The sequence below is a fragment of the Sander vitreus genome, chromosome 19, assembly GCF_031162955.1.
Source record: "Sander vitreus isolate 19-12246 chromosome 19, sanVit1, whole genome shotgun sequence".
NCBI classification, from domain to species: Eukaryota; Metazoa; Chordata; class Actinopteri; order Perciformes; family Percidae; genus Sander; species Sander vitreus.
The window spans coordinates 11,169,294-11,188,881 of NC_135873.1; the positions used below are offsets into that span (position 1 = coordinate 11,169,294).

At 40.4% G+C, this 19,588-nt stretch overlaps 1 protein-coding gene across 1 annotated transcript in view; it reads right to left on the minus strand.

Moving 5' to 3' along the window:
- Positions 1-538: 538 nt before the first annotated feature.
- Positions 539-19,588, minus strand: part of LOC144534392 (sodium/potassium/calcium exchanger 2-like) — a 44,292-nt gene continuing 25,242 nt past the window's right edge. Inside the window, exons 4-9 of the mRNA XM_078276301.1 lie at positions 12,502-12,600; positions 10,762-10,844; positions 4,821-4,955; positions 4,609-4,698; positions 4,065-4,231; positions 539-2,725 (exon numbers count right to left, since the gene is read on the minus strand). Coding sequence (XP_078132427.1) covers positions 2,476-2,725; positions 4,065-4,231; positions 4,609-4,698; positions 4,821-4,955; positions 10,762-10,844; positions 12,502-12,600 — 824 coding nt within the window. The 3' untranslated portion in view covers positions 539-2,475. The remainder of the gene's footprint in view (positions 2,726-4,064; positions 4,232-4,608; positions 4,699-4,820; positions 4,956-10,761; positions 10,845-12,501; positions 12,601-19,588) is intronic.

Consider the following 19,588-nt stretch of genomic DNA (forward strand, 5'->3'; position numbering starts at 1 on the left):
CATCATAGAAGCCTTAAATTGACTATGAATCTGGGTTGTGGAAATGTTCAAGGAGATATACTATACGAGAGGACAAATAACTTAACAGTTTAACATATGAGTTTGGTTTGCATGAATCATAGTTTTCTTTTACCTGTGCATTTGCAATCTTTGCCAAGTGTCAGAAAACATAGTGCCCTACTGTTGTTGAATTCGAGGAAGCAATATGGTAATTACTAGCCTTGTTTTCTTACCAGATGCTAAACAGGCATGTTTACAGTGTAAAGCATGCTAATAAGATGTGGAGTAGTCTAAAAATAAATGTCTTTTTGCTCAATAATACTAAAATACTTAAGGGCCTCCAGCATATCATTGTCCTTTCCCATCCACTATTTAACAAAATACATGTGTGAGCCATTTGGTTCTTGCAAAAAAAAACAGGAGTGTTTATTTACAGAGTAAAACCAATAAGTTCTTGGTGTTTCTTTTTGAATGGATGCATAAAAGTGAACATATATAGTTAGTATAGTAAGCTCAGCTGTACAGTCAGTGGGTAACCAGCCCAAATTCCTTGCATGCATTTCCTCACACATTCAGAGAATCTATTTACTATTATTTTACAGTTACTCCGCTGCTGTACAGAGGCTGTGTTGAGGTAAAGCAGGTGTTACTGGCCAGCTCTAACAGGAAGGGGTCCGTTTTAGGAGGAAATGGCCGCACACTTTTTTTGTTGTAGGGTGTGAGACCACATTGGAGAGGAAGGACAGTGAGGGACAGCAAGGACAGACGCATGGGGAGGGTCGTGGGGGTGGGGTTGCGATTCTCAACGACACACACAGTATATTGCTGTTAAATTTGTGATTTCCACATTCTATGTAGCTTAAGGAGAGATTGTGGTTATGATTTCTATTCCCAGTATAAAACACTGTTTGGCGTATATTTCTTTTTGCAATTAGTTGCAAAATACTGGTAGTATAACCTCTAGTCATAGATAAATATAAGGAATGGTCATTGTGTGATGACTTTAAATGCAGATTGCACACATGCACACAAAAGCACCTTTGATTAGAAAATAAATTGCACAAGTTTGATAGATATCATTGACCATACATGTTGACACTTTCTACATAGAGACTGAGCACTGGTTTGCATGAAGAAGTTATGAAACATGTTTGAAAAAGTATACATTTAGGTATACGACTTCTTAAATGTTGATTGGTATTATTCACCTCCAAGTGTCTACTTTAACATGCAGTTGACTCCTTGAAACTACTACCCCAGGAGCTTGACTAGCCGGTGAGTTGAGCCCAGTTCTACTGTGAACAAAGCACTACACATTGAATAATCTAAATCAACTATGACGCTTAAACACTGTTAAGTTTTTTTTCAAATGTATTATTTTGACATTGACTTCATTACGGAACTTTTATGAGCCTAAGGTACTCATGCCTTTTTTTTCAACCAGTGAAAGATATTGAAGGCTAACACATACTTTGAGAGGCTAAACTTCAATTAGGCTTTTTTTCTTCTTGTCTTTGTCAGTCGGTGCGTGTGAAGCATGGAAAATTCTGTACAATCAGAAGAATGTGTTCAGTGGCAAAAGAACAAAAGAGGTACACATTGTCGAAATGGCTCTACATTGCCTAATACTGCTACAGTACATCTAATGCTACTTCTATATACTGTATTTCATGAAAATGAATCCAAAAAATAAAAAAAGAAGAAGAATCCTCTGAAGAGACATTCAGTGGTGAAAAATGACATCCGGCAGGGGAGACGGGAAGCTTAAACTCGCCATTGAGCATTATGAATTAGCAAAATAAGAAATAAGAAGAAGTTTGTCTGCCCAGCAAGAGTATTTCATCCCTTGTTGCTCAGGTGCAAAGCCCACAGGAGAGTCTTGTCGCTCAATACCATCAGACGGGAAACACTTTTCACCCACACAGTCTGCCAATTCCTCATCCACAAACTCCTATTCACTCTTGGCGACAGTGTCTTAGTCTGTTGAACTAGTGTGTGTGTTCAAATATGCTCACAATTTCAGCTCAGCCACTGCATGTATTATTAAGAGTTTTATACAGCGCATATCTTGTTTTCCCCCCCAAAGTTCACAGGAGGTCATCCTCCTCAACCTACCAGGCGTGGTCTGGATTCAAGCTTGTCTATTGACACTAATGGCATGCATAATGCTTCTATATTTGGCTGATAAACACAGAACCTCCCTTCACCTGCTAATTAAATAATAATAAATAAAAATCCACTCAGGTTAGGCTTACGCTAAACCAGCCAAGCCCTAGTCTTGTGCCCATGTGGGTTTAATCCCTTCTCGCCACCAACTGCTTTATTCTCTTGTCCAGTCCTCCTTATTCTTCTTTTTAATTCCTGGGGTGAAGGATCACAAAGGGTCGGGTGAGAGCGATGGCAGACAAGAAGTATGGTTGTGTTGGTGGTGGTAGTGGTGGTGACGAGGGAGAGTAAATGGGTCCTCTAAGGTCCTCAGATGGAAACCGGACAGGTAATCACCTTGTCCTCCAGCATGACGCTGACCACCAGGAAGACGAAATACAGCATGAACATGATGAAGCCGAGCAGCTTGCTCATGCGCCACTTGCAGGCGGCGATGGAGATGATGACGAAGAGGAGCATGATGAAGAGGAGCACAATGGCACAGAAGAGGCCGTTGGAGCTGACTTGCACCGGTTTCAGTTCGTTGATAAAGGACCACATGAGCCAGGGGAACGGCAGTCTGCCAATACACAAACACATGGTACAGTTATTAAGCAATTATGCTTCATGTAATTCCACTCAACAATTTATTGTCTTTCATCATTTTTTAGAAATTGTAATGGTTCAAACCAAGTTTAAAATGGTATCCTGAACAAGGATGCCCTAAATAAAAAGAGGAGCGTGAAACAGGTTTGTAAGAGAACCGGTTTTCTGGTTGAGACTTGTTTTCATGTGGATATCAGGATGCTTGCTTCATCTCTCGCCTTGCTGCAGTGATTGCACAAATTATAGTGGTATGTTAAGGGGTTACGCATGTGTCCACGCTGTCGTTATAATCACAAATATAAATTGTGGTAAATATAACTTATTACATGGAATACATCAGTGTGGTTGTGCGGTTTTGCTAATCTGATAAATCAAAAACTATGCCATGAGTATCTTTGGTGTAGTATCTCAAGTATAAAGCAAGCTGTAGAGGTGTACTCCAGTGTCAGTACACTGTGACATCACTGTTGGGTTACAAGTGCAACATAGTAGTGCGCCAGGAGATAGCCATATGATTGCACTCTAACTGACAAAGGCTACCACCGTCTCCTGCCTTCTCTCTCTTTTATATGTTAACAACTAACTTTAGTAGTCTCATTTCCACTATTGTCATGATACTGCATACACATGAGTTGGTATACTTTTGTTTGTTTACCGTAAAAAATAATACACATGTAGCATCAACACAATTATCACAGTAAGTATTCTTGATTTTACGTTATCAGCTTCCATCAGCATAATTTTTCGGGAAGATATTGAAGCATACATTGCTTCCACTCGATACCTGCATGTCATGTTAGTATACCCTGCACGTTTGTGGCCTAAAAGGCGTAGTACTCAAAAACCTGAATACTTGAAAGATATAATCAATATATTTAGAGGTCTGGACCGGGTATAGCGAGGCAACAGAACACTCAAACTTCCTGGCACTACAGCAAAGCACCCTTCTGACCGCACCCATCAGTGACCATGACCTTGTGTGGTCAGACGGGAAACTCACTCACATTTCATACATAAAACTTAATTGAGACATTTTCCACCGTTTGTTATGTTACTCTTTAAAGAACATATGACAGAAAATGGCTTTGATGATCTGACTATTCTGACAGTGTGAAAAGCAAACATTACAAGGAAAATTGAAAATGTAAAGACAAAGAGAGAAAAATACATATTCATCTATCAAATAAACATTGTATCATGTAAATAAGGCTTCAGGATTCATGGTTATAATGTTATGGCAGATAATATGGTTAAAAAAAAAAACAACAACAGCAAGACCATGCACAAACTCAAATTGTACTCAGATGGCATACCCAACAGTAATGTCGAAGATGTTGGAGCCTACGGAGCTGGATACAGCCATATCACCCAGCCCCTTGCGTGCCACAATAACACTGGTGATGAGGTCAGGGATGGAGGTTCCAGCTGCTAATATAGTCAGGCCCATAATCTCCTCTGTAATCCCAATGGTATCTCCAACCTGTAAAAACGGGGGGAAAAAGGAAACTAAGCTTTGGGGTGAATAAAACCTAATCTTTTGTTCTAGCTATTTTAATTTCCTTGTGATGCTTGAAAGCTGTTGGAGGAGCCAAAACTCTAGCTCCAACAATCTCTTTGTTTAAAGACAGCTGTAATTACCTATGAGTGAGTGGGTTATAGAATACGGTTTTATTTTCTAGGATGGGAAATGAAGAGAAAAGACAACTGTATCTTGCCTTTGTTTTTTTTTAAAGGATTATGCTTATGTTAGGATTTCACAGTGTTCTGGGACTGCTGTCATGATCACATAACACCCAATTAATTTTACAATGTCATGTCCTGGGGAGTGAGCAAGTCTTTGGCAACTGTGTACAGTACCTGGTGAGCCCACCACACCATTAGGTAAGAGAAGCCTGCAATCCAGGTGATGGCACCCAGGAATGTGATGGGGAAGAACTTTTTTGCCGTCTGAAAGGCAAAGAAGAAGAGAGAGCCAATAGTAAATTTCGAAACAGACTCACAAATAACGACTCCACACACAACATTCTTGTTTCAAACTTTTTGAGAAGGAGGAACTCTGTCTCACACACCGGCTTCCTGACGTCAGGCAGCGTTATCCACAGGGGGAGGACAATAGGTATGATTAAGAGGTAGGTGAGGCGCTTGCGGTTGGACTCGGGCCAGGACAGGCTCAGAGGCTGGTCATCCTCCTCCTCATCCTCAACCTGAGAGAGAGACACCGAAGATCAGAAAGAGGGAGAGGAGATAAAGGTTACAAAACAGACATCAGAATGGGTAATACCGCTTATGTTTTTGGTCTGGAACTGTCAGGGTCACCATGTAGTGTAATCACTTGATGTTTAATTTACTATTTGGGAGTAAATAACAGGCAAATATGGGACAAACAGCACATTGAGTTGAGTCACGCTTTTTACATATTCATAAAGGGATATTTCATAACAATCCAAGTGTGTCCTTTAGCTCGATAACTTCTGTCTCATTGGTATACACTTCTACATAGCAACTATCCAGAGAGGTAGGCAGCACTCTTGCAACACAAGCACTTAAAGAGGGACAAAACAACACAGAGGTCGGCAGAAATTGATGGAAGGACCTGGAAGTGCACGTGCCTTTGCTCTGCGTTGACCTTAAGACAGAGGAGTCTGATGACTGTGATATTGCACCGAACCTGAAGGGCTCTGCCTCTCCATTCATCAGAGGGCTATTTCACAAAACCTAGATAGCGGATTAAACCGGGATTTCCCAATTATCCTGGATGACAGGATGAAGCCTTGACTCGGTTTCACGAAAGCAGAAGCAACCTAAGTTTCCATGGAGATTTATTCTGTGCAGCTAGCCTGCTCCTGACCAGGCTAACAGCCAGGATTTATTAATACTGGAGCCTTTTCTGTTCACTCAGCAGTGGTTTTACCCTATTGTTATCAGCCTGCAATAAAATACAACAGGTACATATCGCTGTTCAGTTAAATACTGTTATTATTTTAACATTGTGACCACTATTTTAAAACGTATTCGTGTGACATGCGTCGTTGGTGCTGTTATATTGCTGTATGAAGACTGCTGTTTGGTGAATATAGTATGGCAGTTGTTGATATAATTAAAAACGGCTGATAAAGTTTCAAATGTGTTTAAATGAAGTCAGTGATGAAGGCAGTATATAAAGTGCTACTCTACATGTGTGTTTCTATAGTGGTTCTAACAATGGCTGACTGGTCAGAGACCAATAGAACTTTTTAGTTCAGTTTTATGTACACAGTTTAGTTTTATGTACATGTACATTATGTACATGTCCAGTGAACTGGGACTATAATTTGAGAGGATTGTACAATTTTAAAAACCTATCCTTATTGTACAATCCTTCCAAATTATAGACTTAGTTCACTGGACCAGTAACTATATAGTTGAGGCTACTGTACATTCATGAAACAACAGGGAGAGGACACCTCAATGGTTTTTGACCTTATATTTTGCTTGGTGGAAATTACTGATGAATACTCTGTGTTACAGTCATGTTTACAGTGTGCATTGAGTGTATCACTTAACTATCTTCATAGTTTCTAGATTTTAGAGTTTTTCAGCGTCTTTCTTTTCTATATCCACATACGAGGAAGCAAAGCATATATGTGAAGAAGCAAACTCAGCAGCTATAATAAAACAGCGAGGAACTGCGTGGCAGACAATAGCAATCGGACTGAATGATAGTCTAAAAATAGACATTTACGAACCACTTCTCTTTAACTATGCACCAAGCCAGGATGCACTGATTAGACTAGGTCAAGCCTCGCTTTATCGGTTATCCTGGATTTATAAATTCTGCTTTTGTAAAACAGCCCTCTGGGGCTCATCACTGCGGACTGCTGATGCTGGCTGCACCGGCTGACCCCCGTGGTCTGATTGGCCCTGCCATTGGAATGCCAAGTGAGCCAAAGACTGTCACCTCTCTGTAGATCAGCATAAAATAAGCTGTCACTGTCTGAAGATGACACATACTGAGGCACTGGCAAGAAAGACAACTAAATCATCTTTTTTATGGCATTAGCCTACCTTACCTGTTTAGCTTTTATGCCTACTGTCGCAAAAGCAGACTCTCAATTAAACATTTTGCCACTTTAATTTAATAATAACAACAAAGCCTTCTGAGAGCGGAAACATGTCTTAGGTCCCTTGAATCCAATTATACAGGATGCTAAGGAGCCGTGAGAAAAACAAGTCCACACAGGCAGATCTGAGCAGAACACACTGTAGACCTACAGTAGAATTCGTTTCTTGCCCTTTTGAAAGTGGGGTTAGCCATTGTGCAAAAAAAGTGCAGCAAAAAAAGGGTGCAAAAGACATACTGTAGACTGGACAGAAAAACATATAGCAGGGCAGATGTTGATACTGACGTTTCTCAAGAAAATCATTTAAGTCTTAACAGCTTTGATCACATCAGCTAAGCATGCCCAGAAAGTGAAGCAGAAATCTTTAAAGATGGCTACTGCACAAATCATGAATCATATGGAGCTTATCCTGCTGTGACAGCTACTGCTGTTGAGTATTGCCTGGTAACCTTGGTAATCAGAGCTGCCAAACAAAAGCCAGCGCTTGCATCACTTATGCTCAGCATTTCTCCTCTTCTCCATATCCAGATGGCTGCATTGTTGTCTAAAACCAAAAACCTGAGGCTTCAGAAAGATCAATTCTGAACCACATCCACTTCTTTTTATAAATGTAAAGATACAAGGTTTTCATCAGTGTTACTATGTGTTGACTGCAGTGTGTGTGGGATAATAATAGCAACAGCAGCTCCTTCTTATGTACTAGCAGGGAGCCTGGCATTATATTGCATGTTTGCCCTGCAGCTCTTTCATGGCTATGTTGACTGCATGCAGGTGACTGTTTCTAGTTGACACTGCACATTGTGAGTCTGTCATTTATCTATTTATGCTTTACCTGCTTTCTCTCCTAAAGTACCCCATAGAGATGGTGCTCCCTACTCTGAGTTGGTTCCCAAATGCCAGCCCCTTGGGGGTTTTTCCTGCCCTGTGGTGCCTCAGTTGGCAACACTGCCAACTCCGAGCTTAAAGGCACTGACTTTTACCAGGCACCACGGAGCTGCGAGGGGAGGCGTGACATTTGCTATTTTTTCTCTTCCCGGAGGGAAGCATGTGCGCTGGCACCTGGTGTGAGGCAACAAAGCTACAAGAGTTGAAATGGTCATAAAAACATGTAAGCACATAAGCACAGCAGCAAAAAGACTGCACCCTGATGCATTTGCATTACTTTGTTGATCCAACTTTTAATATCATGGAACGGACAGAATGCTATCTGAAATGACTTTGATCTTTCCATGTCCAATACTCTTTTCTGAATAGGTTTATGGTATTCACACAGCTTATTCACTCATTTACTTTAATATTTTGACTTGTATTGACTATTATAAATATTTACTGATGTACTAGTGTAACATTTGCAATGGTGTGAAAATCGGCATCAGCTATTTGGAATTATTTTTTAACAAAGAGGCTCTATCTGGATATGGAATTCTCATTTAGCAAAAAGGAAAGTGAACAGATCTGATGTTACTTCCTCCCTGAAATCCATGCTACACACACCCTCTTTAAAAAATAATAATTTTAGTTATGATAGAGGTAGAGATGAGTCTCAAATCCCTGTTGGTTATGATTTTCTTTAGTTTCCCAATATGTTATTAAATGAAGTGATTACAGGAGCTTTACGCTCTCATAAATATTCAAAATGTGTGCTATAAGCAGAAAATCCAGAATGTATTTTAACAGAACAATTTGCTGTGAGTCATACCCTGAATGTGCCCATTATTCATCTTTACAAGACAAAAGCATTATTAAATTAGAACCAGATGAAAGTATGCTATACAATATTGCTTTTATGAAAAATAAACCCTTTCATTTGGGAAATATTGCAGTATAATGATCATTGCTGTCTCAGAAGGTTTTAACAACAACAAAAAGGGAGTCAGGAAATTGTTCTAGCAGTCTGCTGACGATTTTAGTTTGACCTTAACTCTCTCCTTATTCCCCAATCTTGGTTTCCAAGGCATCCAGGAGGAATTGAACAATTAGTATGACGGCATATGAAGGTGTGAACTGCTTCCAGCTACTTCCTGGCTGACATAGACAGGTGCACTGTGGGACACACCTCTAAAAATAGCTGCATGTACAATTAGGGCTCCTGCACACTGGCTGCGTGGCGTGAGCGTGTCAGCTGCGTGGCGTGTCCATTTTTATTTCGGCTCCCATGTTAACAGGTTAGAGCTTGCACACTGCCTGCGTGACACGCATGTCTCAGGTGAGGCTCCAGCCGCGCCGAAAACGCGTGCATGCTAGAAATAGAACCTACGCCTATTTTTCACATGACACGCAAGCGTATTGGAACCGTTTCCAGGCTAAATAGAATACGAAAAGATGTTTATGTCATTTTCACACGAATACATTAAATGACATTTTGAAATAAATGCAGATATAAATGTAATTTAAAAAAAATAATAATAATTATCGATTTTCAAATATTGCACCTTCATGATGTGAATCAGGGCTCATCTTTTTTTATTATTTTTGGGGCATTTTAGGCCTTTATTTTACAGGACAGCTGAAGATACGAGAGGGGAGAAAGAGGGGGAATGACATGCAGCAAAGGGCCGCAGGTTGGAGTCGAACCAGGGTCTGCTGCGTCAAGGAGTAAACCTCTATACATGGGCACCAACTGAGCTATCCGGGCGCTCGAATCAGGGCTCATCTTAAGTAGTTTCTTGTGCAGTCTATTCTGGGAAGCTCCTGTATGCATCCACACCAGTCTGTATTTATAGACGACTGTATCTTACCTCAGAGGAATGCTGTATGTTAAAGTGCTACAGTATCTATTGTTTAGGTGCACAAAGATCTAATTTTGTAAGACTCATTCAGTTCATACAGATTTGAAAAACACTGATTTAGTATACAAAGACTGGGCTTTGATTTTGCAAGGTTAAAATCCCTAGTTTTGTGGAGACCTTTAAATGCACAGCTACTGGTCATGTTTCAGGTTATTTGCAAATCCTTTCAATACAAGGTCTGTTGAAATATAAAAAAAATATAAAAAATTATGTAGTGGTGTAGTAGCTTAAAACGAGGTAAACTGCATCAGATTAACCCAAAGAACAGCCTATAAAATTAGTTTTAGGGCATGAGAAAAAATATCAGGGAAATGTGGTTGTGTAGAGCTGAGACTTCAGATGATTTATCTGAAACTAAATATTTCAACCCCCAATACCAAATTGAAAATACAACTTTTTGCCGAGTGAATGGTAGCAGAATTGGGTCTGTCTTGGGGTTACTCTTGGTCAATGAAACAAGTGAGAATCCAGCAGGATGACCGACGCATGCATCTCCTCTGCCTGCTTCCCTCTCAGTGTGCGTCTTTGAATTGCTGCCCTTTTGCCCCAGGACCGTCTGTTGGCCTGGCGGCTCGCTGCGTCCCACCATCATCACTCATGCCAGCACAACTGTGATGCAGGTGCCATTCGGCTCTCTGTGCCTGGCCGTACGTCAAAGGCTATGTGTGTATGTGTGTTGAGGCATGTGTGCGAGTGTGTTCATTTGGGGCATCCAGCGGCGCGGAGCAGCAGGTGAGTGAGGAGTGTGATTACAGAACTCAGTGGGAGGAGGCGGGTCTTTGGCAGGTCTGGCTGAAGATAGAGGAACTCGCCCGAGTGCATGCTGGGAATTTATCAGCAGTAGTGACCTGTGCCATAGTTAATGCAACCTTTGCATCAATCACACTCAAGGTGGAACAGAGACACAGATGAGAGGCATAAAGTATCCACAAATGTCTCTTAAACTTAACTTTGATATTATCCCTCAGTTTTGCTACCTTTTCATAAGCACGACCAGGTTAGTTGGATAGGGGAGTTTTTTGTTTTTTTTGGGTGGGGGGGCACAGACATGGGAGCTTGGTAAAACACTGCAGTTTCTTCCTCTGTTGTTGTTTGTATTCATGTGTACTGTGACTACTTACCGTCTCCCCCTCTTGACCTGCTGTTCCATTCATGGGTGGTGTCACTTCCACTTCCACGCTGGAGCTGTTTGGAAGGTTCTTATCTGTGGGAAGTTTAAAGGATGAAAATTATAGCGAGACGCATTGAGAGAAACTAAAGCTGGCATTGCCTCATATGGGCATGAGAGTGTTAGCTGTTGTGACATAGAGAGAGGTGGGAGACAGCACCTGTTAAATAGTTAACCCCGTTACAGTCATTCCCTGGCTGCAATGACGGTGCAGAGACTCGGAAACGCTGACCAATCAGAGCAGACTGGTCTTTTTCGGGAGGGGGACTTGAAGAGACGGGCTCTAAAATGGAGTGTTTCAGACAGATGGCGAATACAGGTATATTCAGACAGACAGTATGTGAAAAATGATGTGTTCTTTGAACATGTAAACATGTTCTAGTAGAAACCCAAAAAAGAGGATAATTTGGGACCTTTAATATAGAATGTAATGATCAAAAAGTCATGTTCATTCAAGCATCTTTTGTTGTATGAACAAATGTGTGCATGTCTGAGGCTGTTACTATCATCTGTCTGCATCATCATATCCTGGTGGCTGATATGACTGTTTTGTTTGAGGCCCGACTTACTTAACAGCCCTTATTAAAATACAAAGAGCCAAAAGCCATGTAATCAGATGATTAAACTATAATTGCCGTGGAAATTGCTTTAATCCAAGTGGGGTTGGGACACAATTAAAAAGATTCTCAGATAGATAATGTGACTTGATGCCACTGCCGTCCAACACATGACATCAGTCCCTAGCTTTGATACAGTGATATTACAGATAAAGATGGGATATGAATCTAATCACATGCACCATACACTAAACTAAACTACACTGACGGTAAATCTTCTTTTACTACATACACCAATTTGAGATATGTGAGGCCCGTAAAGTAAAGTATGCTGTGATGACTACCAGTCATTTATGTTGATTAAGATGGTAATATGTTAATGTGGCGCTGTTAGCATAATTTTGCCTTGTTGATAAACATCTATGACACGCTTTCATTCTGCCACTCTGACTACATTGTGGCCATGGAAGTGCTTCCTCTGGCCTTCTGTTTATCCTTTGGTCCGATGCTCTTTGAAGTGAAAAACACAAATAACACCTGGCAGAGACTGTGATTGATTTAAATACTGCTTGAAGACAACACTTGCAATCAATTTGGCAGCTCTTGATAATGTCATGCTTGTTTAACGTCGGATGGGATGCTCATTAACTATTTCAGTGGCCAATCCTGATCCTGAGGAATATTAAGCCAATTAATGCCTATTCGTGACATTTTAGCAACAGCAAAGTGATTTTGGGAATAGTCAGATACTATTTAATTAAAAGGAATAGTTTGCATTTTGGGAAATACGCTTATTCCCTTTCTTGTCGAGAGCTAGATGAGAAGATTGATTGATTTGTACAGTACATTTGAAGCTACAGCTGGTTAGCTTAGCATAGAGACTGGAATCTGTACAAGAAGATGTTTTACGTTTCCGTTTTAACATGGAATACAAACAAAACAAAACAACAAATAATGTATAACATGTTAATTGATGCCTTTTAAAAAGGTGTTGGTAGGCAAATTGTGTTTCCAGTCCTTATGCTAGGCTAAGCTAACCGGCTGCTGTTGGAGGCTTCATATTCAGCGTACAGACAAGAGAGTGTACTTTCTTTACTATTCCCTTAGCATCTAAGCAATATGACAGAGCTTTTTACCTGAACGGCTTGCTACCCCGTTGGCCTTCTCACTGTCCTCCACTTGGCATTTCTTTTTAGCGATCTTGTGAAGGATGGATGCCTTCTCTCGAAATTTACCTGCAACAGAATCGCCACAATGGTTAAACGTAGAACACAGAGCTGCATACTGCTGCATCTTCAAAGCCTCTCGGCCTCATCCCAGTCAGAGCTCCTTTGTTGTCACCTTTGACCCCAGATGGGTCACATATCAAAAGCACAGTGCATACAGGGCGGTGCCTTTACAAAAAACTGCTGTTTAAACAACATCGAGAGTCAATATGACATGGCATATCATATACTGATGATCCTGCAATGTCCTGGTCCTGGGAAAAAATCTCACGTGAAGATATCTGCCTTCTGGAGGTCAGATTCACTCCTGTTCATCTCACTTCTCGTTTCAGATCAAAACTCAAGAGATGTCAGCGGCTAGCTGGGAACTAAAAGCAACCAAAGGTTTAGCTGGGGACAGCATCACAGCATATCAGAGTTCAAGATGTTGTATTCAAATATTTAAACAGGAAGCACCTGATTTAGCAATATAGCATTTCTTGTATTGGAGTGCCTCCGTATTTTAAGTACAGTAGCTGTGTGCAAAGCCTCAGACAAAGACAAATAATGTGGCATGCAAGAGACATCTGCTAGTTAGAGACTTTAATCAATACTTAAAAATCACTGGTGGTGATAAATACATTGTTGCTGATGACATTTATTGATTCAATAACACTGGAAAGATGATGTTGTGATGCAGTAGACTGAATTGAAACCAGTCATCAACTGAACAACATAACCTTGGGGCTTGTGTAAACTGGGTGCCCTCTTGTCATTACAATTATTGGCTCACAAAGGCAGTTCTGCCCATGTTGCAATGACGAGCGATGACTGGAACTCCTCCAATGACACACGCACCAACAACAATACAGAAGAAATATTACACCAAATGCACAAAAATCATGTGGTGTAGGTCTTTATGTTCCCATGTAATACAAACTAGATGTTAATATTTGACAGCGATGTAAGGCATTCTGTCTCATCTAGCATGCTCTTTTGGTGTAAAACCTCTTAACCTCTGTGTAGTCATGTAGCCATACTTAATTTCACTGACTTCCTGTGCGTGTCAGTTTTTGCATACATGTCCTACATACACCCAATCAGCCCACTGTGATCAATGTGAAAGATTTTTTTTTTCTTCATTTTAAGAGGGCATGGCTGATTTGTCAGTGCTTGACACAGTGACGCGTCGATACGTACTCCACCCAACCATGTCAACACTATCTGTGACCAAGCAAAATCATTAACCACCCTGAGTCACCGCCGGCCTTCCTCCCGTCTCCTCTATCTCACTCTACATTTCTCCATCGCTCCTGTTTTCCTCGCTCATCTGTCTTTTTCAAATCCCATCTTTCTCTCACTTAGTCTTTTTTGTCGTTCGGCGACGCACAGCCCCTCCCCTCTCATCTCTCTCTTTCAGACACACACATGCTACAAAGACATACGCATAGACATATTCTGTACATTTTCACAAGATGGTATCACACATTCCACTGCCTTCACATCACTCACCTTAAGTGGTCATGTCAGTGGGTTGTGTATGGCAGTGAGAGTGCATTTGTGTGCGGTGGGGGGGGGTGCAGTACCAATAAAATGTGTTTTCTCAGATTTTTTTGCTAAATAAACTATTTATATTTATATTGAAATCAGCTTAAGAATTAATTTACAATTAATACATTAAGGTACTGTATGTGATTTAAAAAGGTAGCTTAATTGCACAGAATTTTCCAATTGCATGAATTCCAATACAGTCACATGCTGAGATCTGCTAAGAGAGTTAGCTTTAGCAGGACTTCACCACCATGCTTGGATCTAGCTATAGACTCATTAAGGTATGTGGAATAACTAAGAGTAACTAACTGAATTATCAAGATGTCAATTCATCAAAATGGAGTTCAGTTACAGACAACAGCTAGGAAACAAATCAAGTACATTTAGTTATAGATTTAGCTAAGGCTATCCGTTTCTATCTCACACACTACCTTTCACTTGATACAGCTTTCTAGTTGCTGCAAATTAGCTCGAAGGGCAAACAAAAAAGAAATATGACAGTTCCAATTTCCATAATGATGAAGCAATTGCAGATACTTTAAGAATAACCACGTCCAGCCGATCCATAGCCGTCATTACACATTCGCTCATTTTCCCTGTCAGCTCTGCTTCTTACGCAACCCCTGGGTGGATGAGTCACTTCAGATTGCCAAATTCAGCGACGTAAGTCTTACATGGGTGCACCCGCTGCTGGTGCAAGTGGAAGCTCCGAGTGAGTGCTGAGCCATGGATGATGTATTTCTCAGCGATGCAGATGGGTAACGGGGCCAAAGAAAAAAAAATAGAAAACCTTGTGCTTTGTGTTTTTAGGCAATGGTATGCTGTATATTTGTGTATGTGGTTTTACCTGCCTGCATGTCTTAAAATCTGACCAAGAATCCAAAGAAGAAGCAGTGGTTCACTCACAGAATCAAACATTAGCAACATATGACTCATGTTTCTTTGAAATATCTTGTTAATGAATAGAATAAAAAATCCATAGAAGCACTACACACAGTAACAAACAATACGTATGTACATATTCTCTGGACAGAAATGAAAGAAATAAGACAAAAATTTAAATGAGACTAACAAGTAAATAAAAAAAATGGCATGGCCACCATGATTTGCACTTAGTCAGTGAAATCTCAGAGGTTGAAAACCAAAATTGTGCAAACTGTATGTCGCAAGCAAACAAAAAAATGGGGTTGGAGGTGCTGTTCAATGGCTAAGGTGGAGAAAAAACAAGCGGGATGACAGAAGCTGACTCAAAGAATCAAGTGAAAACATTCAGGCTTACCTTCCTCAGTCATTGAGTGATAATATTTTAGTTTCCCATAAGTCCCAAGCTCTACAACATCACAGCAAAAGACAAGGGTAAGGCAACGAACACAGAGAAAAGGAAAAGAGTGAACATGACAGAACAAGACAGGCCCGAAGGTTCTACATCACATACTCTACGAACACTCACACGGGCACAAGGAGTGACATACAATAAGACAAAGTCTCTCAGAATCATCACTGCATAAGTGCAAAACAAGGTGGCACGGGTTGAAATAAAATACATTATAGTATTACAGTAACTCAGTTTGATAAATAACCTGCCAATGGCACAGGTTAGTTAGCTATCAGAGAAGAATTGCGAGAAAAGGGGAGGGGGAAGGGGCTGTCAATATACTAGCAAAAACAATAAGAGGTTCATACAATGATACAGTATATTAAAAAACAAACAGAACAGGGAAGTCAGAAGAGAATTTACTGGGTCAACATGCAACAAAAAGATGAGTCCTCCTCTCCTCTGCACGCAAGCTTATTCAAAGGCTTGATGATTCAGTGTTTTATTTCCACAATAAAACCAGAACAATTAATTTGATTCCCTTCGTGCTACAGTAAATAGGCGGTCAGCACATCTTCATGATGAATTAGCTGGGAATTTAAACCTGCAGCAACAGCTGAACATGAAGCAGCAGAACAGAAGACACCGGACCCCCTCACCCCACCCCACTGCACACCATCTTTCCAAGCTCGCAGCTGGTTTGCCTTTTTTTTAACAATAAAAGCTAATGGCATGAGGATTAAGCTTTTAGTGCAGAGTTAAGTAATCAAATACTCTTCATTAACTCTGCTGGTTACTTAATGTTTTATTTTGAACTCATCCCTGTAATTTATATGTGCCAACTATCTAACTTCTTTAAAGCCATTCTTGGTAACTTCCTGTCTATCATCAAGATAAATGATGATTATAGAGTACCAAGAGGCTGTTCTGAACTTACTACAAAAACACACACACACACACACACACACACACACACACACACACTATTTAATTCATAATACAAACTTCATTTGGGGAAGTGCCTTCATATCTAACACCATATTCAAAACATTTTAAATAGTCTCTCAAGTGCTATGTTATTGACCTACGTGAGTTTTGTAAATGATTTTCTATGTGACTCTATGCTAACTACTCTGCACTGCAACTTTGACCAGGCCTCTCTTGTAAAACAAATAATTCATGTCTAGACACTTCCTGGTTATTAAAAGGTTAAGTAAATTAAATATAAGCTGGGGAAACCGACTCATCAACTCTCTTCACAAGCACAGATTTATAGTTTCCTATATGTAGGAGCACAGTACAGTTACTCTACAGTGATGGAAGAAGTATTCAGATCCTTTACTTAAGTAAAAGTACCAATACCACACTTTAAAAATAACTTAGTAAAAGTAAAAGTCCTGCATTGAAAATGGTACTTAAGTAAAAAGTTTGTAAGTATCATCAGGAAAATGTACTTAAAGTGGTAAAAGTACTCAATGCAGAAAAATCCCCACGTTTTAGAAACTGGAAACGATCCAAACAGTTCTGTCAAATCAACTAAGTGTTTAATCGGCTAATCATTTCAACTGTAATTGTAGGCCTGTATATTGTTGGGTAGTTTAAGTTATAATAAAACATTGTATTTTATAAACTACATGTGTTTTGTGTTCAAAAATCTTAATTTGTAAAGTAACTAGTAACTAAAGCTGTCAGGTTAATTTAGTGAAGTAAAAATTACAATATTCCCTCTGAAATGTTGTGGAGTAGAAGGAGAAAGTGGCAAGAAAAGAAAAGACTCAAGGAAAGTACAAGTACTTCAAATTTATACTTAAGTACAGTACTTGAGTAAATGTACTCTGTTACATTCCACCACTGGTACTCTACAGTATATGCCCACACCCACAAACCCACATGCACTCACATTATTTTCCAACTCTGCCCAAAAGTGGGGGACCATTCCACTCATATGTGGGAGGATTATGGTTCAAATGCGAGACTTGGCAGCCCTGAAAACAGTCTAATGAGATGAAAACACATCCTTTTGCATCCTATTGCAGAGTGTCTCATCTGCTGCATTCCAAAACAAGTGCCTCAATCCCATATGATTAGGCGATTTGAGTTTGAAGTGCACCATCGCTGTGAGGCCAGCCTCTAACTGAGGCTGCTCGGAGGGCAATTAACCCACGACGCAATCACTGGCCGCACACTTGTCTGTTTGAGGCAAATAGAGGGAGGGAGGCTTGTTGTTGTTTACCGGGGGCCCTCTTGTCCTTGCGGTGTGACCTCTAAACCTCTAGTGAGCTATGCTAGAAGTGTGTGTGTGTGTGTGTGTGTGTGTGTGTGTGTGTGTGTGTGTGTGTGTGTGTGTGTGTCCGCTCTGTCTGCTGGGGGTTGGGGTGTCAGGGAAATTCACAGTGCGTGCTTTAGCAAAAAGGCTTTTAACATTGATTCTTTTACCCACCCGGCACAGGGTGAGCTCAGAGGGTGCAGGAGGGTAGGGAGGGGTGGCATGTGTGTTTGTGTATGAGAGTGTGTTGGGAGATGATGGTTGATAGGGGCTGATACCCCTCTTTTATGTCGTTTTAAATAACTCCTATATTATACAAAATATTTTGTAAGCCTATGTTGTAATTTGTCCTCAAGAATATGCTACAAAGCAAAAACAAAAAGAATCATCTATTCATCAATCATCATAAATATATGAAAATATATCTCATGAATGCCTCATTACATTGCAAATACAGTGAATTATATATTACATTTTTGTAAAACACATGACGATTCAAACACATGCCTATGTCATCTTGATGCTGGGGTTAAATGTAATAAATTGCTAAAATACTACAGCAGAATGTCCACATGTTATGTCTGCATAAATGGAAAATATATACAGGAGGGGCGGGAGGTCAGCGACATTGAGTTATTGAACCATGTAATCGATGGGACTCTGGGTCACCAACACAGACAGTACTGCTGGCGGGGGGAAGCAGTATGGGGCAAACTGGAAATGTTGGCTGGATGAATGGATTTAACTCTCACACTAAATGGCTTATGAAATAATGGAAAGTTATAGCATAGAAAACAAACTAATGACACAGAGGGCCACATCCTCGTTTGTCTCACCAGTTTACCCAACAAGCATTCTGCCTGCCAGCATTGGTGAATAATGGATTACACAGATGACCTTGCCCACTCTATCTTCAGCCTGCGAAGGACTTTCTGCTCAATAAAAAATGCCTAACGTCAACAAAGATGTCTAAGGCCACATTGGCAGTATGAGCAGTCATTCCAGTCTATCTCAGTGAGATAATGATTTGCAGGAAAGCATCTGATGAGATCGCTGGTCTGTAATAGCACTGTACTGCACTGCATCACCACAGAGAAGGGATATAATGTAAACACGGGGAGATTGTCACATATTTGAAATAAACAACAAGGCTGATTATTTATTCTATCTTAGTTCTGGTAGATTACTGTTAAAAATGTATGCATTTCATACATTTACCACTAGTGTATGGTCTGTGGTCATATGCAAGCACCCATCTTCTTCCATCCCGAGGTCGACCTCAGCTATGGATATGCCGGAGTCACCACCAGAGTTCACATCTCTGGGTGATAAATCTTATTGAGGGCCTTAAGCCAAATAGCATGCACGCAGCCTGAATTCTGAGTGCTGTTTTGGGAGGCTTGTTTCGACTGAGGGCTGAGACAGTAGAGTGAGAGCCACTCAGCCCTTCTCCCTCCCCATCTCTCCTTGTAGTTCAATATTTGATGCCACTCCTAAGTGATATTGTTTGTAGCTCCACACTGATGGAAAAAGATGTGGGCACTTGTGCCGGGAACTAATTGTACCAGACTATTACAATGTTCTCTCCATTAAAAAGCATGCAGGATTAAAGTCAATTATTAAACTGAAGGACGTTTGTGATAACGAGAACATGAAATCTGTTGTTCCTGGACAAAATGTGGATGCTAAATAATCTGCTGTATCTCTCAAGGAGAATGTGAATACTTACATCGATAACAGTTTGGTAGGGAACAGCTAATTGTAAATTAGTGAAAAAATGTCCTAGCTCACTGCAATTAATTGCTCTGCCGGGCTCTTATTGACTCTGAATCCTGACGAAGGGCATGTGAGGTGGACTGAGAAAACAGCTGACAACTTTTCTACAT